The sequence below is a fragment of the Crinia signifera genome, chromosome 3 (genome assembly GCF_055691185.1).
Source record: "Crinia signifera chromosome 3, ASM5569118v1, whole genome shotgun sequence".
Lineage (NCBI taxonomy): Eukaryota > Metazoa > Chordata > Amphibia > Anura > Myobatrachidae > Crinia > Crinia signifera.
The window spans coordinates 96,178,558-96,203,281 of record NC_139219.1 but is presented as its reverse complement, the minus strand read 5'-3'; the positions used below and the strand labels follow the sequence as shown (position 1 = coordinate 96,203,281).

Here is a 24,724-nt window from a genome sequence, read left to right as displayed (position 1 = left end):
CCTGCGGACCAGGAAGTGCTCCTGATGCCACAATCATGGGCTGCTGGTCTATGATGAGCAATATAGTATTAGCTAATTAGCTTCTACCTTACATTTCACAAGCTGTGTGAATAATGTCAGAAGCTGATTGGTTGATACTTTATCCCTTCCAAATTTATCTGCAGTCCGTAGCTTGTAGTGAACGGTCCGGGGGGTGTCCCGCCCTAGGGGTGTCCTGTCCGGGGGGCTTCAAGTGACAGCTGTCACCATGGAGAGGAGAAGGGGAACAGTTCGGACCACACAGGGAGGCTGTAATTTCCCCTTCCCCTTGTCCCTGGTGAAAGCAATCACAGGCAACTCCCCCGGACAAGACATTAATACATTAATATATATAATTACTTTTAGATGTGTGTACTGCCATCTAGATACATTATACAACTGTTGGTACCATGTACATCTGCAGGTCCTGAAACAGGTTTACGTTTTGGGTAATGCAATGTATTTATTTACTACAATACAAATATAATATGTAATCTCCTTGTGACATCAATGTAATCTCACAATTTGCAGAAAGACACCTTTTATTCATTTGATTTGCTTTTTCCTTTCTGCAATTCAGCGACTTAACCCACCATCAAATACCTGGGGTTTTGCTTATCATCATGACAAACCATTCATAGAAACAGAAAATGAGTGTCAGGGTAACAGCACAGTATTCCCGTCGTAGAATCTGTGCTAGTAAGGAATAAACCATTGTCTGCAGCCCGGCACAATCCCTGGGGAATGCACACATGTGTCCTTGCAGCAAGCAACGGGTTGCATTCCTAAAGATCGCAGCATTCCTTAGTGGTGTGTTTATGGGGAGACAGCGCCCTCTAGAGCAAGCGAAAGAACATAATATAATAACTCCTCATTTTTCGGTTTCCACAGAAAAGACTAATGCATTTTATATATATAGAAACATAGAAACATAGAATTTGACGGCAGATAAGAACCATTTGGCCCATCTAGTCTGCCCCTTTTTTTATCCTTCAGGTAATCTCAACCCTTTTTTATCCTTTTTTCTATGTAAGGATATTCATATGCCTATCCCAAGCATGTTTAAAGTGTTCTACTGTCTTAGAGACTACCACCTCTGATGGGAGGCTATTCCACTTATCCACTATTGCATATGATGTGTTGCATAATGATGTGTATTGAGAGGATTATGTCAAACGACATTCAATGAAACACCTGAGAAAGCTGAGCCCCTGCTGTGGTTGCTATTGATGGGAAATATGCATCAGAGGATATGTCAATGGATTTTCATTAGTGGTGTTATTCGGTAGAAAAAGCCTGCTTATACACACCTTTGCACACTGCAATGACAGAAAATAAATAATTGATCTTAAAAGCCCAAAAGAGGAAATCCTTTTTATTACAATGTAATACCCATGTATGTAGGATCAAAGCTGTTTGGATGAAATGGCTCTCACAATGATATATCAGCGCTTGTATACAGGTAAAATGCACTATTGTAGGTAAAATTCCCTGAGTGATTTAGATGTCATCCCGAAAACACTAGACACAAACATCCAATAATTGCTGCATAAGTGAGCACTTCAAATTACCGGTATGTACATAATTAGTCCCATTTGATCACTAAGAAGAATTATTTGTTTACGCTTGGAACATGGTAGGAAATGCCCAGGTGTCATTTATTTCATGTTAGTGCCCAATACATCTGTCTCCTTACCTGGTGGCCCACATCTGTGTAATCAAATGTAGGTATACACACAATGCAGTGCACACTGCTAATTCTTCCCCTATATCAAGTATCATCAGTTATTCATTGGTAATTCTAAATACGTACTTAAATATAGCTGTAACTGTAAATTTAGTATAAACTGTAATACAAACCTTGCCATAAATGAAAATCAAAGGGTATGGGTAAAAACTGACGATGACAAGACCCGGGAATGCCGGACTGGGGTCTTGTAAAGGGGTGTCCTGTCCAGGGGCTGTCTGTGACAGCTGTCACCAGGGAGAGGAGGAAGGGGATAATAAAGCCTCCCTGAATGGTCCAGGCATGTACCAAAAACCGTAACGGTCTGGACCACATGGGGAGGCTGTAATCTCCCTTTCCCCATGTCCCTAGTGAAAGCTATCACAGGCATCCACCCAGACAAGGAAGACCTGCAAATAATGGGTTGTGCTGCAAGCTTTCCTGCCTTTTGTTGGGGGAGTTTCTGGGTACTCAGAAACCCCCCTGTGTGTGCCACTGATAGGGGCATTATATAAATAAGTGGCACCACGGGGGCATTACAGGTATAAGAAGCACAACGGGGGCTTTATATGTATAAGAAGCACCACGGGGTATTAGACAGTATGTATAAGTGCCCCCTGATGGAACTGTCTTTATTTACCCTGTACTCGTCCTAAATTGCCTTGTACTGTAATTCGTTATGTAATTGGGGTTCTTCTTTTTTGCTAATTTATTTTGTGTTTAGCTCTGCGGAACCCTTGTAGCCCATATAAATAAACATGATAATAATAATATTAATAATGATAATGTAATAAAAGATGGACTGACAGTATTATTAAAGCTCAGAGTGAGAGATCTCAGGGCATAAAGCAAAACACTTGTTTGGGCGACATCCACACCTTTGTTATACAGGACAAAATATTATAATAGCATGAAAAAGTCACAATTTTATTCAATCTTTTATCAAACAATTAGTAAATATTTATTTATTAATCTTCTACAACCATCATTGCAGTGTAGTCCTTGTAAGGGACAATGTTTTTGTCTGGGTCCACAGCAGCTGACATCATCTCTTCCATCTCCTCTTGTGTGAATGGTTCTCCTGGGGGAATCAATAAAACTATTTGTAGTTTCATTAAAATTTCCTCAAAAATACCTTGACAATGAAAACAGGTCATCATTACAGATAGTTACAGAGCAGCATAATCTAGAGCAGTGGTACGGTAGCCAACTCCATTCCTCTAGAGCTCCCAACAGTTCACATTTTCCAGACAACCTAGCTGCTGCACAGGTGCACTCATTAACCACTGACACATTTTAAAAGATCCACAGGTGGAGCTAATTACTTCATTTGTGATTCTGTGAGGAGATCTGGAAAACAATAACTGTTGGTAGCTCTCGAGGACTGGAGTTGGCTACCCCAGATCTAGAGCAATGTGCATTACCTTCTTCAGTCATGTATTTCATAAGTTCTTCTTTAGTGAGGAATCCCTTTTTCTTGTCATCTAAAACCTGGAACAGAGTACTAGACATGAAATCACCTCCAAACCCTAGTATGAGTAACCAGCTAATAATGCTAACATCACTTATAATGTACAACCTCAAATGCTCGCAGCAGAACATCTTCAGATATTGGCCTGTACCTGCAAAACAAAGGGAGAAGGAATCGCTATCATTACCACCCTGGTACCTGTGTAGCAGTTTATATATATATATATATATATATATATATATATATATATATAAAAGACCCAATAGTGTTATTCGGCGCCCATATATAACTTGACAGTATAATATGTTTAGTCTTTCCACTTAATGTAAAATTATCATCCAAGACTTCTTTTTAAATATAAAACATTTATTAAAAAACATATAAAAAGCGGTTAGGCGTGGCCACGGAGAGGCAGGAGTGAGGAGTGAGCTCTCCTGATCCCCCGGCGAGACATCCGTAAGGGAGCCTGCTTTGCCCTTCCCCCCAGCTGTGTGAGCGCAATCCCGGCTACGAAGTGGAAAACGTCGCGGTGACGTAGGAGAACCGCGCCAGCTGAAGCCCTGCAGGCGTGGTATGCAGCACGCGGCAGGAGCATACCATACACAGCCGCAGAACCAGCGTGACGCTACCGAAGGCGGTGTGACGCCCGTGATACGGGAAATTCTGCCCGGTCAACAGGAGAATTCCCGGTGACCTTACGTATACAACCCAGTCTGCGGTTTGCCGTGGGAGGCTAATTTCATAGCCGAGGTAGGAGAGGCGGCAGCGCAAAAACCGGCCAGCAGACAGACCAAGCAAGTTACTGCGACTGGGTGTCCCCCAGACGGCCTGTGTATCCAAGCAACCAAACGACTGCGAATGTGTGTCCTCCGGACAGCCAGTGTATAAACAAAGATCCCCCGTGATAAAGAGGTTGGCAGTGCCAAATTTGGGTACTCTCGTGGAGGGAACTAATCGCGGTGAGTGACTAACAGCAAAGGCCTAGAAAGGCTGAACGGAGGCGGGTGAAAGGTACCAACCAGGTAAAAAATGTGTATGCTAATGCAGGCTGAGGAGGGTGGATTGTAGAACCCTGCTGTGGAAACTGCTTATACCTGGACAGAATTTTTTTTTTTTTTTTTTTCTGTTCTGAGTGTGGAATATAGGAGTGCTGCAAGATTTCTATCTATACGTCACTCATTGATATTTTTCTTTGTTGTTTCTGCGGATAGAGCCAGAATTAGGCATTGTATATACCTGTGAAACCTTGCAAGAATTTGCAGGACAGACTTTGCCTGACCCAATCTATTTTGTTACATCATATTAAACTGGACAGTTGATATCGGTATTACCGATTGTACAGATAACTGATTACAAAATGGGAAAAACTGGCAATACTGCGGCAGCAGCACGCCTTGAGAAGTATGCCAGAACGCAAACTGGCAATACATCGCAAGCATCTAATGCATCCACACCACAAACCACCCCAGTTAAGGGACCAAGTAACCCCCTCAGTACGCCTGCGCCCGTTTCAGACTCAAATCTGCAACAGATCTTAGATGCGATTATGTGCAGCGAGAACAGACTACTCGAGAAGATTAATGATGTACAGTCAGATATACATGTAGTAATAGGCGGGTTTCACTGCGCTGGAGTGTAAAGCTGCTCAGTTTAAAAGTAATCAAAAATATGCGGGGAGAGTGAGCGCTAATTAGAGATAGATAAAAGATATAGATAAAGATATAAAGAATGAAAAGCACCAGAAAAATAAAATACGGGTTAAATATAATGTTTACAGCTCCTTTGAAGCTGCTGTAGTTTGTCCGTGGTGTGCGCTAACACTTTCCCTACCTCTAGGTCCCGGGGTCTGGTATCGCTGTCAATTGGAGCTCCGTGCGTGACTGTATGTGAGTTGCGCCGCACTTCTCCTCTTGTCAGGATGCTGGAATGCCGTGACAGGTCGGGGCCGGGTGAGGAGGGTATGGAGGTGGACGCGGTGTGCTTGATGGAATAGCCACACGCTTCTTCTCCGTTCCCGTCCGCCCGTGCTTCTCGTTCTCTGCGGTAGCTGATGTAGATGCTGTGCTGGGACCGATCCTCCGTCCTGAGGGAGGGGAGGGCACACTTGGGAATCCACGGAAAGCCTTATTCAACGCGTTTCATGCCCTTGGGCACTTTTTCAAGAATGGCTTGCTGCGATTTTCCTTGCGTTTTTTATTCATAAAAAATTAAAAAACTTTATTTTTAAAAACGGAAATGAACACTGAAAATCGGTGGGAACCTCATGTTACTTTATATGCTTGGAGGTATTGATATAAAATTCAATGACACTTTGGACAATATGGTCTCAAATGGATAAAAAAATATTAAAAATAAAAATATAACGCAGGTGTTTAAAAATTAGAAAATCAGAAGGAAAAAGAAAAAGAGATTTTGGAGAATCAAGATTTGTAATTTAAAGAAAAATATTTATGAAATAACAAATGATGTGGTTTCAGAGAAAAGCATTAAGTTCGAAATCAATGTTCAAACCTTGCGGTAAAAGAGTTTTAAGTTCATAGATCCACTTTGTCTCTGTTTGTTTTAAGGATTTGATATAATCTCCTCCTCTCCAGTGTTGATTAACTTTTTTTATTGCCATGAACTGTAGACCTGATGGATCTTTGTTGTGGATTTGCAAGAAATGATTTGATACGCTATGTGTTGTGAGTCCTTTTTTGATGTTATAAATATGTTCGGAGAGTCTTATTTTTAATTGTCTTTTTGTCTGTCCAATGTACTGGAGTTTACATGGGCAGCAGAGAAGATAGACAACTCCCTCTGTCTCACATGAAATATGCTCTTTTATGTCGTATTCTTTTTTAGTGATATTTGATGAAAACTTTGTGATGGGTTTTGTTGTTGTATTGTTTAGATTTTTGCACGCCTTACACTTTAGGCAATGATGAAAGCCTTTAGTCTGTTTTTTCTTCTGTGTAATTGGTTTAATAAAACTGGATACCAATTCTTGACGCAGGTTTCTTGCTTTTTTGTATATTATTTTTGGTTTGTCCGTTAATAATGGTTTGAGGTCATCGTCCAGTTGTAATATATGCCAATTTTTCTTCAGTATGTTTTCAAATATTTGATGTTCACTGTTAAATTGGGTGACAAAAGTTAGATTTCTGTCATTGATGAGTTTTTTTGGTTGATATTTTATCGTTTCTTTGCGATCTATATTTTTCACAGTTTCAAGTTGATTTTGTAGTGTGATTGCCTTGTACCCTTTTTGTATGAATTTTTGTGTAAGTTCATTGGTCTGTTCGAGAAAGGTGGTGTCTTCTGTACAGTTCCTACGGAGTCTTCTATATTGGCCCATGGGTATGTTCTTAATCCAGTTCCTGTGATGGTTGCTTTGGACTGGAAGAATATTGTTCCCATCGACTGGTTTAGTGTAAGTCTGTGTATTGATCTTGCCATTTTTGATTGTAATTTCCAGGTCTAGAAACACAATTTTTTCTTTGCTGGTTACGGTGGTAAACTGGAGATTAAGTGGATTTGAGTTTAGGTACTGACAGAAGTCTTTTAGTTCGTCTTCACTTCCTCCCCATACAAAGATGATGTCATCGATAAATCTTTTCCACAGTATGATGTTTTTCCTGTGTTTGGTGTCTGGCCATATCCAGTCCTCTTCCCATTTCGAGACAAATAGATTTGCATACGACGGGGCGAATGGAGTCCCCATCGCAGTGCCACAGGTCTGAATGTAAAAATTTCCATCGTTCCAGAAATAATTATGCTGCAAGATGAAATCGATGCCTTCCATAATGAAATTGATTTTATTGTTTGGAATGTCGGTTTTTGTAAGAAAATGTAGAGAGTGTTCACAGCCTTCTTTGTGTCGAATGGATGTGTACAAGGAGGTGACATCACTTGTGCACAGTATATATTCTTTTTTCCATTGTAAATTTTCCAAGATCTGTAGGATATGAATGGTGTCTTTGAGATAACTGGGTTGTTCTGAAACTAAGGGTTGAAGGAAAGAATCTAAAAAAACTGAAAAATTGGATGAGATGGAGTTGATTCCGGAAACAATTGGGCGACCAGGTGGGTGTGTGGAGTTTTTATGTACCTTGGGTAAACAGTAAAAAGTAGGAATTTTCGGATGAGTGATTTTGATATATTTATATTCATTTTGATTGATGATTCCTAGTAGTAGTGCTTCATCTAGTGTAGCAATAAGTTTGTCTTGAAATTTGCTTGTTGGATCACCCGGGAGAATCTTGTATGTAGATGTATCTGATAAGAGTCTTGTTACTTCAACTTCATACGTTTTTTTGTCTTGGAGTACGACTCCTCCGCCTTTGTCGGCTGGTTTAATGACGATGGTTTCATCTTCCTTCAAAGATTTTAATGCTTTCCTTTCACTCGGGGTGAGGTTTATTTTCCTGTTGGTTTTATTAGGAATGTTATCAATGTCTCTCTCTATTGCTTTCTGGAAAGTCTCTATATGTGAGCTTTTACAGAAGGTGGGGTTAAACGTTGATTTTGGTTTAAAGATGGTGAGTGCCTCACCAATTGGCTGTTCTGTTGCTGATATAGTGTTCTTGGCGAAAAACTTTTTTAGATTAAGTTTTCTAATGAATTTATGGGTATCAATGTATAGGTTAAATTTGTCCGTCTTGGAGTCTGGAGCAAATTTGAGTCCTTTCTGTAGAAGTGTAATTTCATCTTTGCTCAGTTCCCTCTTGCTGAGGTTAAATATAGTGATTCTGTCTTCAGAGTTGTTCTTATTTTTTATTTTGGATCCGCCTCTGCAGCCTCTCTTATTTCTTTTGAACTTCTTTGTTTCTTGTTCCTGGGTGTCGTATCTGGAGGTCTCTTGAGCCCCTGAGGGTGGTCTAAAAAATGGTGTTCTTCTTCGCTATCGTCCTCAGATTCTTCTATGAAGACTCTTTTAGCTTGGGTTTTACGTTTGACGACCGGTTCTTGTATTTGATCGCTTGAGATTTTTGTGAGTAGTGACCTGAATTCTTTGTTCTCTTCGGCTGCTGCGTCTCTTCTGCCTTGTTCGAATGAGGCTCTTGCTAGTATGTTGGGATTTGTATATGAGAAATTCTTTTCATCATAAGCCCGGTATGTTCTGCTTTGTGTCTTTGGTGGGTATTTGATCAATGGTTCTTTATTCATGTTATGATTTTGATGTTTTCTTTGTTGGTTCCATTGTGTTCTTTGTTGATGTGTGTACACTGGTTGTTGAAATCTGTTGTATTGATTGTAGCGGTAATTGGTGGTATTATTTGGTTCCATCTTCCTTTCTGTTGTATTAATCCTATTCTGTATCTTCCCCAGTTGTTGTCTTTTTTCATTAAGTGGGTAAAGGTTGGTTTCTTCTGTGTCTCTTCTGAATTTTCTCTGTTTGATTTGTATGAGGTTATCTTCAATTTTTGCAATTTTTTCATTAGTCATTTTGATGAGGGTTTTAAAGTCTTCCATAATAGTGAGTGCCTCAAACCGTTTTTCATAAACTGCAATATTTTCTGTGATGAGGGACAGACTGTGTGTTCTGTCTTCTATAATAAGTTTAATAAGTTCTTTTGAACAATTGTCCAATATAGTATTCCATTTTGTATGAAAGGATAATTGTGAAGGATCGAATGTAGCGTTCTTGTATATTCGCAAGCCTCTCGGGATTAAATTATTTTCCAAATATTTCTTCATGGTGGTGATTTCCCACCATTGTCGGGCTTCCTGACTGTATAGTTTTTCAAGTTTTAGAAATTGTGCTTGGAAGCCTTCTTCCTCATTAGGTATTGGATGTATATCGTTTTCTTTAGAGGAGTCCTCTTTGGAAAATATATTGTCCAAGTCATTTCTTTTAATTTGGTACGTGAGGTGAATTGATTTATATTGCTGTGACATTTTTCCTGCAGCAGTGTTTTATTTTTATAGTTGTAGTAATAGGCGGGTTTCACTGCGCTGGAGTGTAAAGCTGCTCAGTTTAAAAGTAATCAAAAATATGCGGGGAGAGTGAGCGCTAATTAGAGATAGATAAAAGATATAGATAAAGATATAAAGAATGAAAAGCACCAGAAAAATAAAATACGGGTTAAATATAATGTTTACAGCTCCTTTAAAGCTGCTGTAGTTTGTCCGTGGTGTGCGCTAACACTTTCCCTACCTCTAGGTCCCGGGGTCTGGTATCGCTGTCAATTGGAGCTCCGTGCGTGACTGTATGTGAGTTGCGCCGCACTTCTCCTCTTGTCAGGATGCTGGAATGCCGTGACAGGTCGGGGCCGGGTGAGGAGGGTATGGAGGTGGACGCGGTGTGCTTGATGGAATCCATAAATTCATTAGAAAACTTAATCTAAAAAAGTTTTTCGCCAAGAACACTATATCAGCAACAGAACAGCCAATTGGTGAGGCACTCACCATCTTTAAACCAAAATCAACGTTTAACCCCACCTTCTGTAAAAGCTCACATATAGAGACTTTCCAGAAAGCAATAGAGAGAGACATTGATAACATTCCTAATAAAACCAACAGGAAAATAAACCTCACCCCGAGTGAAAGGAAAGCATTAAAATCTTTGAAGGAAGATGAAACCATCGTCATTAAACCAGCCGACAAAGGCGGAGGAGTCGTACTCCAAGACAAAAAAACGTATGAAGTTGAAGTAACAAGACTCTTATCAGATACATCTACATACAAGATTCTCCCGGGTGATCCAACAAGCAAATTTCAAGACAAACTTATTGCTACACTAGATGAAGCACTACTACTAGGAATCATCAATCAAAATGAATATAAATATATCAAAATCACTCATCCGAAAATTCCTACTTTTTACTGTTTACCCAAGGTACATAAAAACTCCACACACCCACCTGGTCGCCCAATTGTTTCCGGAATCAACTCCATCTCATCCAATTTTTCAGTTTTTTTAGATTCTTTCCTTCAACCCTTAGTTTCAGAACAACCCAGTTATCTCAAAGACACCATTCATATCCTACAGATCTTGGAAAATTTACAATGGAAAAAAGAATATATACTGTGCACAAGTGATGTCACCTCCTTGTACACATCCATTCGACACAAAGAAGGCTGTGAACACTCTCTACATTTTCTTACAAAAACCGACATTCCAAACAATAAAATCAATTTCATTATGGAAGGCATCGATTTCATCTTGCAGCATAATTATTTCTGGAACGATGGAAATTTTTACATTCAGACCTGTGGCACTGCGATGGGGACTCCATTCGCCCCGTCGTATGCAAATCTATTTGTCTCGAAATGGGAAGAGGACTGGATATGGCCAGACACCAAACACAGGAAAAACATCATACTGTGGAAAAGATTTATCGATGACATCATCTTTGTATGGGGAGGAAGTGAAGACGAACTAAAAGACTTCTGTCAGTACCTAAACTCAAATCCACTTAATCTCCAGTTTACCACCGTAACCAGCAAAGAAAAAATTGTGTTTCTAGACCTGGAAATTACAATCAAAAATGGCAAGATCAATACACAGACTTACACTAAACCAGTCGATGGGAACAATATTCTTCCAGTCCAAAGCAACCATCACAGGAACTGGATTAAGAACATACCCATGGGCCAATATAGAAGACTCCGTAGGAACTGTACAGAAGACACCACCTTTCTCGAACAGACCAATGAACTTACACAAAAATTCATACAAAAAGGGTACAAGGCAATCACACTACAAAATCAACTTGAAACTGTGAAAAATATAGATCGCAAAGAAACGATAAAATATCAACCAAAAAAACTCATCAATGACAGAAATCTAACTTTTGTCACCCAATTTAACAGTGAACATCAAATATTTGAAAACATACTGAAGAAAAATTGGCATATATTACAACTGGACGATGACCTCAAACCATTATTAACGGACAAACCAAAAATAATATACAAAAAAGCAAGAAACCTGCGTCAAGAATTGGTATCCAGTTTTATTAAACCAATTACACAGAAGAAAAAACAGACTAAAGGCTTTCATCATTGCCTAAAGTGTAAGGCGTGCAAAAATCTAAACAATACAACAACAAAACCCATCACAAAGTTTTCATCAAATATCACTAAAAAAGAATACGACATAAAAGAGCATATTTCATGTGAGACAGAGGGAGTTGTCTATCTTCTCTGCTGCCCATGTAAACTCCAGTACATTGGACAGACAAAAAGACAATTAAAAATAAGACTCTCCGAACATATTTATAACATCAAAAAAGGACTCACAACACATAGCGTATCAAATCATTTCTTGCAAATCCACAACAAAGATCCATCAGGTCTACAGTTCATGGCAATAAAAAAAGTTAATCAACACTGGAGAGGAGGAGATTATATCAAATCCTTAAAACAAACAGAGACAAAGTGGATCTATGAACTTAAAACTCTTTTACCGCAAGGTTTGAACATTGATTTCGAACTTAATGCTTTTCTCTGAAACCACATCATTTGTTATTTCATAAATATTTTTCTTTAAATTACAAATCTTGATTCTCCAAAATCTCTTTTTCTTTTTCCTTCTGATTTTCTAATTTTTAAACACCTGCGTTATATTTTTATTTTTAATATTTTTTTATCCATTTGAGACCATATTGTCCAAAGTGTCATTGAATTTTATATCAATACCTCCAAGCATATAAAGTAACATGAGGTTCCCACCGATTTTCAGTGTTCATTTCCGTTTTTAAAAATAAAGTTTTTTAATTTTTTATGAATAAAAAACGCAAGGAAAATCGCAGCAAGCCATTCTTGAAAAAGTGCCCAAGGGCATGAAACGCGTTGAATAAGGCTTTCCGTGGATTCCCAAGTGTGCCCTCCCCTCCCTCAGGACGGAGGATCGGTCCCAGCACAGCATCTACATCAGCTACCGCAGAGAACAAGAAGCACGGGCGGACGGGAACGGAGAAGAAGCGTGTGGCTATTCCATCAAGCACACCGCGTCCACCTCCATACCCTCCTCACCCGGCCCCGACCTGTCACGGCATTCCAGCATCCTGACAAGAGGAGAAGTGCGGCGCAACTCACATACAGTCACGCACGGAGCTCCAATTGACAGCGATACCAGACCCCGGGACCTAGAGGTAGGGAAAGTGTTAGCGCACACCACGGACAAACTACAGCAGCTTTAAAGGAGCTGTAAACATTATATTTAACCCGTATTTTATTTTTCTGGTGCTTTTCATTCTTTATATCTTTATCTATATCTTTTATCTATCTCTAATTAGCGCTCACTCTCCCCGCACAGTCAGATATACAGCAGATAAAACAAGACGTTGGTACAGTAAAAGATAGAATGAACGAAGCTGAGGCCCGAATCTCCAATCTAGAGGATGCAAATGTTAAAGTATTGAAGTCAGTTGATGCCCTGGTTAATCAGATTCGCGACATAAATACTAAGCTGACCGACGCCGAGGGTAGACTAAGACGCAACAATATAAGATTAATTGGGTTACCAGAAAGAGAAGAGGGGAAGAATGCACCGAAATTTATTGAACAGTTACTAAAAGATAACTATGGCAATGAATCTTTCTCGGCTCAACTTGCAGTTGAAAGGGCTCATCGAGTCCCAACAAAACCCCCACCACCTGGTGCTCCCCCGCGTACACTTATCTTCAAACTTTTGAACTATCAGGATCGTGATGCAATATTGAGATATTCACGCGAAAAAGGTCAGCTGGAACATAAAGGCACTAAACTTGCAGCCTTTCCTGATTTTTCAATAGAGGTACAAAAAAATAGAGCGAAGTTTGCTGAAGTGAAGAAGCGTCTAAGGGCCCTGGACATTAAATATTCGATGCAGTTTCCAGCGAAGCTAAGGGTTATCATTGACAATGACACTAAATTTTTCCACACAACTAAAGAGGCTGGTGAATGGCTTGACACTAAGTTTCCAGCCAGAAGACAATTGGCCTGATAAATCCATCTGCATGACTCCTATTGGTTGTGTTCTAGAATATTGTGAATTAACATGAAGTGAACGTATAACACCAAAAAATGGTAGCTGGGGTTATAGGAGGGGCATAGGGGGGCTGTAAATGTTGTTAATAAAATGTAGTATTAGCCGGGGGAGGGGGAGGGGATCATGGCCTGGGTAGAAAGAAGTGGTCATAGGGATAGTAGCCTTACAGTGCTAGTAAGAAGAACGATTAGCATTGACGGTGGTGGGTGAGGGAGGGTATCTAGAAGTATGCCAAGGGGGGTAGGTATACAGGGTGGGGGGGGGTATATGTTTTCTGTTGTTTTATTGTCTTTTTGATGCTGTTGAATTGGTTTAGAGATATTGACAAAATGGCAATATATGAGGGCCGATGGAGTTGGAGGGAGCTGAGATGGCAGGGTAAATCTATAACAGCGGCTTATGATAAGATTGCTTTTATGGAATACCAGAGGTATTAACGATAAAATAAAACGGTCATTAGTTCTGCGTCATATCCAGGGCTATAAGCCAGACATTATATGTCTAACCGAGACACATCTTACAGGTGGAAAATTATTGGCATTAAAAAAGTCATGGGTGGGGTTTGCCGTCCATGCTCCCTTTACCTCCATGGCTCGTGGGGTCTCCATACTTGTAAAAAAAACAATTGGGTTTACACATTCAAGGATAGAGATTGACCCAGGAGGAAGGTTTATATTCATGGACTGTGTTATGAATAATCAACATGTATTATTGTTAACTGTGTACATTCCTCCACCATTCTCATTCGACGTCCTAATTAAGATGGTTGAATTTGTGGCACACACACCAACTGTACCTATAATCTGCTTGGGGGACTTTAACAACGTCCTAGACGTGAATTTGGATAGATGGAGTAAAAAGACAACAGGAGTAAGCAGCAAGAGTAGCTCTGGAAAATTTCGCACATTTATAGAGGAAATGGGATTAATTGACCCATGGAGAGAAAAAAATCCGGACAAAGTGCAGTATTCTTGCTTTTCTGCTACGCATACCGCATTTTCCCGAATTGATCTTGCTTTAATATCCACATCCCTGTTGCCATTGATAAAAGATGTTGATTACAAAACAAGGGGTATCTCAGACCATTCACCTTTAGTGATGGATCTGGATGAAAACTCAGAAAGGGGCAATACATTTTGGAAATGCGATGCTAAGTGGTTAAGCAACCCAGAGATAACAGCTGGCCTTGTAGATACATGCGAGGAGTTTTGGGAGGTAAATAGAGGCACAGCACCAGCAAACATCATTTGGGATACCTTTAAAGCCCACCTTAGGGGTATACTTAAAAAAAAAATTAGTATGGTCAAAAGAGCCAACAAACAAATGATAACAGAACTGGAAAACAAATGTAACGAACATGAAGCAACATTCCTGCTAGATGGTAAAGAGGAATCAAAAAATAAATGGGTAGAAGCTAAAGAGCGCTGGATGGAATACATTAAAGAAATTAACATTAAGGGTATGAATCAAAATGCCCAATATCTATATAATAATGCGGATCGGGCAGGAAGATGCATGGCATTTTTGGCAAATGCTGACAAGCCATCCACAATAATATATAGAATAAAAGATGAATGTGGAGTAATGCGCACTAGTACCCCTGACATCGGTTATGCCTTTAAAAAATATTATAGTGAGCTGTACGAATCTAAAATAGCAAATAGTTCGATCCAAATAAATGATTACATAAATAAAATTGGATTGCCTACCCTTCCCACCCTAGCCTGTCAAGAGTTAGAAGCAGATATACAGATTGATGAAATAATAAGAGCCATTAAGGAATTACCAAACGGGAAATCCCCTGGATTGGATGGCATTCCTATAGAGCTCTACAAAGAGTTCATTGAATTCTTTGCACCGCTTCTTTCGGAAATATTTGCCAAATTTTTTGATGCGGGTGAATGCTCTGAGTCAGCTATGGAGGCAAGAATAATACTCATTCCTAAGCAAGGTAAGAACTGCGAGGAAATGGACGCATACCGGCCTATATCTCTTTTGCCTACAGAAGCAAAAATACTAGCAAAAATATTGGCCAATAGGCTGGGTAAAACCATTGATGAGATCATTCACCCGGATCAAACCGGCTTTATGCCGGGGAAATCTACGTTAATAAATATTAGAAAAGTATTTAGCCACATTCAAAACCCTAACAATAAGACAGACAAATCAGCGATAATGTCAATTGATGCAATAAAAGCATTTGATACAGTGGAATGGCCCTATTTGTGGGAAGTGTTAAGGTCATTTGGCTTTGGTCCAAAATATATCTAATGGGTACAGACACTATATGCTAAACCAAAAGCAAGAATTACAGTAAATGGGTGGACATCGGACCCCTTCTCCCTCTTTAGAGGGACAAGGCAAGGATGCCCACTATCGCCTTATTTATTTGCCTTGGCAATAGAACCAGTGGCATGTGCTATCAGGAACCACAGAGAAATTGTTGGTTATGATAATGGGTATTCATCGGATAAAGTTGCCATGTACGCTGACGACATCTTGCTATTTATGAAAGACTATACCCAATCAGTACCCAGAATACTGCAAATAATTAAAAAAATAGGTAGCTACTCAGGGTTAGCAATAAATGAAGCCAAGTCTAGTATTTTAGCAATAAATAAAACACCTATAAATGGGAACCAAGGGGATTTGAAAATTAAATGGACAGAGAACTTCAAATACTTAGGGGTATGGATTAGTAGAGAGCCTTTTGAATTTAATCAACTAAATATCCAGCCATTAATACAATATATGACAACTAAATTTAAGACCTGGAGTAAACTTCCCTTAACAATGTACGGCCGTGTAAATCTGATTAAGATGATTATCTTGCCAAAATGCTTATATATCCTGCAGCAGTCCCCCGTGTATTTACCAATGGCCATCTTCGATAGGATAAATAGCCTGATTACCTCCTTTATCTGGAATAACAGTAGAGCCAAAATAAAATTAGAGACGTTAATGGTAAAAACAGGGCAGGGCGGTATAGCCCTTCCTAATTTTAGATTGTACTACTTGGCCGGCCAACTGCAACATCTTAGAGGTTGGACAGTAGATGGTTTGGGAGGTGGTCTCGCTAAACTACTATTGAGGAATAGGAAATTGCCTACTAACTGTAGCCTAACACAACATCTGTTAGGGGGGAAACCCTTTAAATCAGATGTTCCCATAGCTATACAGGCAATAAAGATCTGGAGAGAAGCAGAGATTATACTGGGCCAAGCGGGATTAGATCCAGAGCATATACTAGCGGATTATAGATATTTTCCAGAACTTACTAAATTACAACCAGATATAATCTGGGGACCGTACGGAGTAAATATGATAGGCCAACTATATAATCCGGAGGGGTTAAAGTCCTTTGCACAACTTGCAGAAGAGTTTAATATACCTCGCGAATTTTTTTTTAGATTTCTTCAACTTAGAAGTGCTTTAAGGTCTAAATTCGGAAATAAAGATCCTTCCTTGGTAGAATCTCCGCTTAAGAGATTCCTAAAGGAAATAAGCAAAAATAAAAATAAAATTGTATCTAGGATATATAATCATTTATTGGATAATAAAAATACAGATAGTCTTAGTGTATTAAGAGCAAGATGGGCATGCGATGTGGGGACCCTCACGGAGGTAGAATGGCAAGGGACCCTTAAGAGCGTATCAATAGCTACAAACTCATTAAAAATCCAACAGATACAGCTGTTTATCATGCATAGAAGCTACTTGACCACAGCCAGACTATCACATATTAAAAAAAAAGAGAATTAAATGCCCCAAATGTTCGATCGAGAGTGGTACGTTTTGGCATTTAATTTGGGACTGTGTAACAATTAACGAATTTTGGAAAAAAGTAATGCAAGTGTTGGTAGCAACAGGAATCCCAGGGAACATGTTGGAGCCAAAAACCTGTATCTTGGGGGCTGGTATGGATATGAGTCTTGACAAATATGATAAAATGTATGTAATCAATATATGTGCTCTGGCCAAAACAGTTATCGCAAGGAAATGGATGGCCGTAGAAGGGCCAGAATTCGAGGAGTGGGTCAGGGTGGTGAACTATATCGCTGCACAGGAGAAATTTGTGTATTTAAAAAGAAATAAGATAGATATATACCTAAGGATTTGGCACAGATGGAGAAACTCTACTTATTCAACGTTATTCACGTAAGGGAAAAAAGGAAGAAGGGGAAGGGGGAAGGAAAAAGAAGGGAAAGAAAAAGAAGGAAAAAAAAGAAAAAAAAAAAAAAAGAAAAAATTTATATATATAAAATTTATAAACACATAAATGCATGTATAAAGGCACATAAAAATGGTTAAAAGATTAATAACCACTTATTTAATGAAGCACAATTGAATGTAATGAATAAATCAACACACTATAAAGCACTTTATTAGACGTTAGAATTTAATGGTAATAGAAGGGTATCTGTGCAGTGATATGAAGTTAGAACAATGAATAAATCAATACACTATAAAGCACTTTATTAGACGTTAGAATTTAATGGTAATAGAAGGGTATCTGTGCAGTGATATGAAGTTAGAACAACTATGATCCTTAGAACTGATAACCTCCAACTAGAATATAAACCAATCTATTATATAATTAGACGCCTTTAACACTTAATTCAGCATTGATCTCTCTAGACTTAAAATATAGATAACACTATAAATTAATGTCTTTAAAGAACAATAAATAAATATATGCATAATTGTGGTTAAGATAAAGATTATAATATGAATATAACAATTAATACATCATGCAATCGAAGTAACTGTGAGACAACTGATGTATATAAGAAAGAAAGAGAATGCAAAAGGACTTGTTATTAACTCAACAGCCTTTTTTTTTTTTTGTTTGTCGTTTTTTTGTTAAATGTTTTGATGTTTTTGGTATGTATATTCTATACACAAGTAACTTCTGTAAAGAAAATGAATAACAAACAATATGTAATGTGTAAGAATGTTTTTAATATGTTTATGTAAAAAATGAAAAAAATCCCCAATAAATTCAATTTAAAAAAAAAAAAAAAAAAAACATATAAAAAGCAAGTGCTCTTGGAAAAGAAGTATTCTCTTGGAATCAGGATCATACCAAGTACCCGATGCGTTTTGTCTCTTTATGAGACTTCATCAGGGGTTTGATACTTATAGTATGAATCTTTATAGAATTAAAGATGTTTCTAGCTTGTAAAGAAGTAGGAATAATTTATTCACACTGGATTTCCAAAGTGTAACGAGAGTAGTTACTGTTAATGATCCTTAATTAGAGAATTTTTTCTTTTTTTCTTTTAAATAATAAAACTGGACCAATTATGAGTAAAAAGTGATCCCATTCACTACTGAATATTCATAGGAACATGGTGCTCCAGGCAGGTGAATCAAGCTTAGGTGAATAAGGGTAGCCAATAAAGGCAAAATCCTTAATTTCTAACCTCCAATGAGTGATTCCTTAATTAACTCCTAGGTTTGAATCAAGGATGTAAGTAAACAGGTGTCTAGACTTTAAGTTTTCGGCCTCCAGAAAGGTGATAAAATCACTTCCTAGTTTTTTGGGGGCGAAGAAAGAGATCCCCTTAGTGTAGCCTGAGCATGTGTACTCTTCAACATCCAAAAGGCAAGTGATCACTTGCTTGTTTTGTGGTCTTGAAGAAGGAGTAAAATCCGAAACGTTGACCAGACCCCCCTGTGTGGAGTCTTCTTTATATACAAATCCACTGGAGTGCTGCTACACTGTTTCCCTACCTATCCCACCAGTTCAGCACCGTGGTCAGCTATCTTTATTTCGAATTACGGAGTGCCGGTTACTTCTCTCTCTCTCTCTCTCTCTCTCTCTCTCTCTCTCTCTCTGTCTCTCTCTCTCTCTCTCTATATATATGGACATTTTACTGTATAGCTGAAACATGCAATCTCCAACGGGCATGTTTATTGGATTCTGTACTGTAAATACTACCCCTAAAAAAAAGCTAATACCACGTTCAGATAGAAGATGGTAGAAGTAGGGGTTGTTCCCTTTCACACTACACCTTGAACCATTGTCGACCCCTTTGACGCTGAACTTGGTCAGCCCTGTAAAATACTGTATCATTAGAAATTTACTGTATTTTGCCCATTAACTCAAACAGGTGCTGCTATACATGCTGGTGCCCTTTGTGGTCTTAGAGCCCGCAGGCAGGTGACTCCATTGCCTATGGGAGGCTCATACCCCAAATGCAGAAAGGATGGTGAATTTATTACTGGGGACTGACCGATTCAAGTATGATAAAGCATTAGGCAGTATACAATGCGAGGTCAAGCGGCCGGTGAGGGGGGTTAAATGGCAGGGATCGCAGAAAACCATTGATCCTCACTGTTTAACCCCCGTGCCGGCCACTCTCCGTATTCAACATTCTTGGGGGATAAACGCTGTCACATGACAGCGAGGATTCCCCCAAACAGTGAGTCTCGCGGCAAATGCATGGAGCCTGTAGCACTGCTCTCTGTCATCACTCGCCTCCGGCATTGTATACACCCCATTGTCTTTCTTTATACTTTTCTATATTGATTTTCTATATGTATGTATGAACCATATGAGGACTGTGTGTTTAGCAATTATGCATTCAAAAAGTGGCATATAATGTCACATACTGATTATTTTTGTTTCATTAGCACTTAAATAGTCGGTTTGTTTAACATAATAAAGTGATGTTTATTAAATAAATCTGATACCTTCTCTCCAGTAAAACTTTGGTCATCATTGGTAAGAACTTTTCAAAGCGAATATACCCAGTAGGCTCTTCTTCCTCCACCTTATTGGAAATATAAATTTAGCAGTGACTAACAACAGAATTAACGCATTACACTGATTGCTACCAAGATATAAGAACAGTACTGTTATATAAGTCTAATGCACAGGGGTGTATGCTGGCACTATGAATACAAACTAATAATCCTTGTGAACCAATTTGATGTATGCCTACAGAATCCATCATACAGCCAAGTGAGAGAGTAGGGATTATGGGTAGTTAGTATCCTCTACTCCCAACACCAAGCATTACAGTACATTACAGTATATGTAATGTGTGCAGAGTTTGCATATACACAGGCCCGCCGCTAGAAATATTGGGGCCTGGGACTGACCTTCAGTTCGGGCCCCCAGCAGCACAGCGCCACCCCCCCCCCGCCTGCACCCACGTGCACCCTGCCCCCATTACTTACCAGCATCCAGCAGCAGTGGCATCTCCGTCTCCATACTTCACAGTCGGGAGTGCACACTGCACAGTGCAGCCTGCAGAGTGCCAAGCCCCTCTGTGTTCTAGGCTTGGCGCTCTGCAGGCTGCTATTGTACGTGCCCGGCTGGGGTCTGCCGGGTGGGGGTGGGAGGTCCGGAGGCAGAAGGCAGGGGGCGGGGGCGTGCCAATGTGGCCAGCTGCCTGAGCCCCTCCAGAGGCCAGGGCCCGGGACAGCTGTACCCACGGCACCCCCCTGTCGGCGGCCCTGCATATACATAAGGGCAGATACAATTACCCACGAGGTTGCTCTCTTTTACCAGGTACAGTGCCAGGAGCTATTCAATTACAAATGCCCAATAAACCTGCAAGCAGCTTTTAACACTTACATCTTCTCACATAAAGGGTGAAAGACATTTTCTATTTATTGTTCTAGCAATTTCAAATGCAACATTTTGTTTGACCAAAATCATCACCTTACCTATGGCTTCCCAAATGTATTGTGAAAAGAATCACATACATGAAAATGAAGGCTTTGATCTTTATTTTGTAAAGCAGGTCAAAGCATACCAGATCAATTCCACAGGCAAGCGTAGTTACAGGCAGCAGCATACAGGTAATCACAGCATGGAACAGACTCTTGCAAATGCTTTAGTGGTTCCTATCATAGCCCACACCCCGGCCTATCGCTTGGGCAGCTAATCCACCATCAAGAGCATTTACCCCTTGGTCTGGAAATACTTATATCAGGAGATTACAGGTGCTGCTGATTATACAACCTTGCTTCTGCTACCACTCCAAAACCTGGTCTGCATCCTCCACATCACTCTCATGGATGATGTGTACAGCGTGCACACTGATTTGCAAGGTGGGATTTCACTCTAAAGGGACAGGCTCTACCTGAACGCTAGCTGTGCGATCAGGTCTGAATTGGGCCCAAAGGCTCCCCATCTAACTGGGACAGCAGGACAGTGGCCAAATAGCAGGACACTCTCACTGAAGTAAGGACAGTTGGGTAGTAGGCTATTAGGCAGGTTACGCTGGCACCTCCATAGGCTGCAAGCAGAATTTACCTTTCTGCACTTAGGGCCTGATTCTGGTCATCATGCTATTTTCACAGCTTACCGAGCACCAGAGAGAGGGGATGTGTAAGGAAGACCCATTCCATTGCCTGCTGCTGCTGCAGGAGAAAACATTTGATGATCGCCGAACATCGAATGATTTCTCCTGCCTTTGCAAAGAAAACTCAGTCTGACTCTGAACTGACTTTTACTTGCCTGTGCCTGGCCGGACAGGGCGGGCATCGGCCCACCCTCGTACCCATAGGAACGCCCAGCGTTTTCATGGGGACACTCATAAAATGCTGGGTGTTCCCATGGGCTGCCAACCGCCCTTGGTCCTCCCTCCCTAATGTGAATGACCCGGCGAGTGCGTAACTTTCTGCGGTTGTTCGTTGTCGGAGTTTGCACATGCACAGCAATGTGCATGTGTGACTGCAGTCTCTTGTGGAGACTTACAAACTGTATATAATTGTTATCCTAGAGCAGTATACAGCTTTAAACGTATTCATCAAAGTCACAGCACAGCCAAAATGTCGTTTAAATCAGAGGTTCCGAAATGCAGTCCTGAAGACACCCTAATGGTACAGGTTTTAATTATATCCATAGCTCAGTACTAATTGAATCATCTGTGGCCAAGCATGGAGATGTAAAATCTGGACTGTTGGGGTGCCTTGAGCAGGGCCGCCAAGAGAAATCCTGGGCCCCGCTACAGCAATTTCCTGGGGCCCCCACGGACGGAGATCCCCGCACACTCTGCGGACCCGGTGTTACGCCACTGCTTCCAAGGTGGATTGAAGTACAAAAATTTACACTGTAATGCCTATTACACATGTCACACACCCATTACATATTATACCACATGCCATAATGCTCATTACACGTTATACCACACACCATAATGCTCATTGCATATTAAGAAGTTAACATGCTCTGCCAGGGGTTAACATTCTGTGCAAGGGATTAACCTGTCTGCCCTGATTTACATGCTCTGCCAGGGGTTAACATGCTCCGTCAGGGTTACATGCTCTTTGCAAAGGATTTACACATACCCTCCAACATGGCCCATTTCATTAGGTACAAAATGCTATGTTCCTGGACTTCCCTGCCAGTGGCAATTACAGATGTGAGCCAGCAGCACAGTCCAATATTTAAAAGTGGGGGTCACATATACTGCCACCCCAAGCATCACTGTCCTGGACTCACTGGCAGTTGATGTGACTTTGAATTTTGGACTGTGCTGGAGCGCAACCTTATTTTGTACCTAATGGAATGGGTCATGTTGGGGGTACTTGCCACCAAATAAAAAAAAAAAACCTGTGTGTCCAGATCAGGGCCCCCCTGACAGGCCCGGGTAAATTGTACCTGCTCCCCCCCTCTCTCGGCACCCCTGGCCTTGAGGGTCACCTTTGGGAAAACTGGTTTAAAGAACTATCTTTAGATACATTTCCATTTATGAACCAGCAGGTGGCGCTATAAGACTATAATTGGGGTAAGAGAGCTGCAAATCTTCTCCGTCAATTTCCCACTCATCATTTGGCAGTGACTATATACGTTTTTCTAGATCTATACATATCTCTCCATCAAGCAGAATTAACTGAATGTTGCTTTGACAGCTTCTAGTACTAATAGTATACTCAATAAAATGCAATTTTACAAGTAAATACTGCAACACGTTGAGCTGATCATAGGTGCAAATTTCACTTATCTTTACTCGGAAATATTGCAGCAGATTAGAGAAGTTGGCAGGAGGCATCAATTCACAGGACTAAAGAATTTTAAGTAAAAATCAGACTCCATTCATCAAACTCTGTATCCGGAGCTTGTAGTGTCCGGGGGGTGTCTTCTTTTCCTTTTTATTACTTCATCCCTGAACCATTCAGGGAGGCTTTATTCTCTCACTCCTCCTCGTCATGGTGGCAGGAGTCACAGGCGGTCCCAGCGGAAGGGACACCCACGGGACAGGCACCACTCGGACCGTCACTACAAGCTCCGGAATAAAAGAGATTGATAAATGGAGCCTGTCCAGATCCGGTTTTTACCCATGCTCTCAATTTACACTTGTAGCCTCCTGCAGTATTAAAAATAAATATTTCACTATTCTCTCCTGGTGTAACCCAGATGCATATACCACTATTATTTCCTGGTATAACCCAGATAATTTCCTGGTGGAAACCAGATGCATATACCACTAGTACCTTTTGGCATAACCCAGATGCATAATTGAATAATCTCTCCTGGTTTAAACCAAAGGCATATACCTCCATTCGATTCTGGTGTAACCTCAATGCATATACCACTATTCTCTCCAGATGTAAACCAGACACATATACCTCTATTCCATTCTGGTGTAACCTCGACACATATACCACTATTCTCCATATGAGGAAAACAAGTGCATATACTACTATTCTCTTCTGGAGTAAATTATGTACATAAACTGCTATTTTCTCCTCGAATAAACCATTTATCGCTATTATTATGTCCCAGAGGAAAACTAGTGCATTTACTACCAAATTTTGAGATGGGGGATGCATAATGACGTTAAAATGGCAAAGTCTGGGATGTACTAAAGCAGAAATGCAGTAAACGACTGACAATTTCTAATACCCCTTTTACACCAAAAATCCCGGATCCGACCCAGCATTTGAAGGATCCAAGCCAGGTCGGATCTGGGATTTACACCATTTACACTGCTGTGCCCACCCGCAGTGTAGATCATCTCCAAGCGCCAGGACTGCGGTGATCCCCACCGGGACCTCTGATCGCCGTGCTGGGGGCAGCCCAGCACCAAGGTAAGCTGCTGGGCTGCCCCCAGCCCCCGTGCACCCCTCCCCCAGCCGTCGTCCAGGAGGTGAATGGATGACGCACACAGGCATCCATTCACCTGCTACACTGCCGACGCTGCTGTCTGCAGAGTATAGCAGACAGCAGCGCAGGATGTCTGCCCCCCCCCCCCCCCCCCTCCCCGTCCAACCTGTGGATGCTGCGGTCCGCAGGTTGCACGACCCCCATTGACTTAAATGGGAGCCGGGTCGGATGACCCGGTGTACCCATTTACACCGCCCTCTACCCACATCCTAGCCATATTCTACCCAGGTCAGGACCTGGGTAGAAGTCCCGTGTAAAGGGACACCGCATGTCCCATTTACACTGCCGCTGGTCAGACCCGGGGTTTTGCGGCGGTGTAAAAGGGGTATTATACACTAATGCAGGGGTCCTCAAACTATTATGCTCTGGGACCCCATCAGACAATAAAAATAATTACAGGACCCCAGCAAGTTACTGCAGAAG

General features: G+C 40.7%; 1 protein-coding gene across 1 annotated transcript in view; it reads right to left on the bottom strand.

The window, feature by feature from the left end:
- Positions 1-1,012: 1,012 nt before the first annotated feature.
- The window catches only part of DRC8 (dynein regulatory complex subunit 8), a 51,171-nt gene continuing 27,459 nt past the window's right edge, over positions 1,013-24,724 (bottom strand). The window contains exons 4-7 of the mRNA XM_083174657.1: positions 19,873-19,952; positions 3,324-3,366; positions 3,169-3,235; positions 1,013-2,825 (exon numbers count right to left, since the gene is read on the bottom strand). Of these exons, the coding sequence (XP_083030783.1) occupies positions 2,713-2,825; positions 3,169-3,235; positions 3,324-3,366; positions 19,873-19,952 (303 nt within the window). The 3' untranslated portion in view covers positions 1,013-2,712. The remainder of the gene's footprint in view (positions 2,826-3,168; positions 3,236-3,323; positions 3,367-19,872; positions 19,953-24,724) is intronic.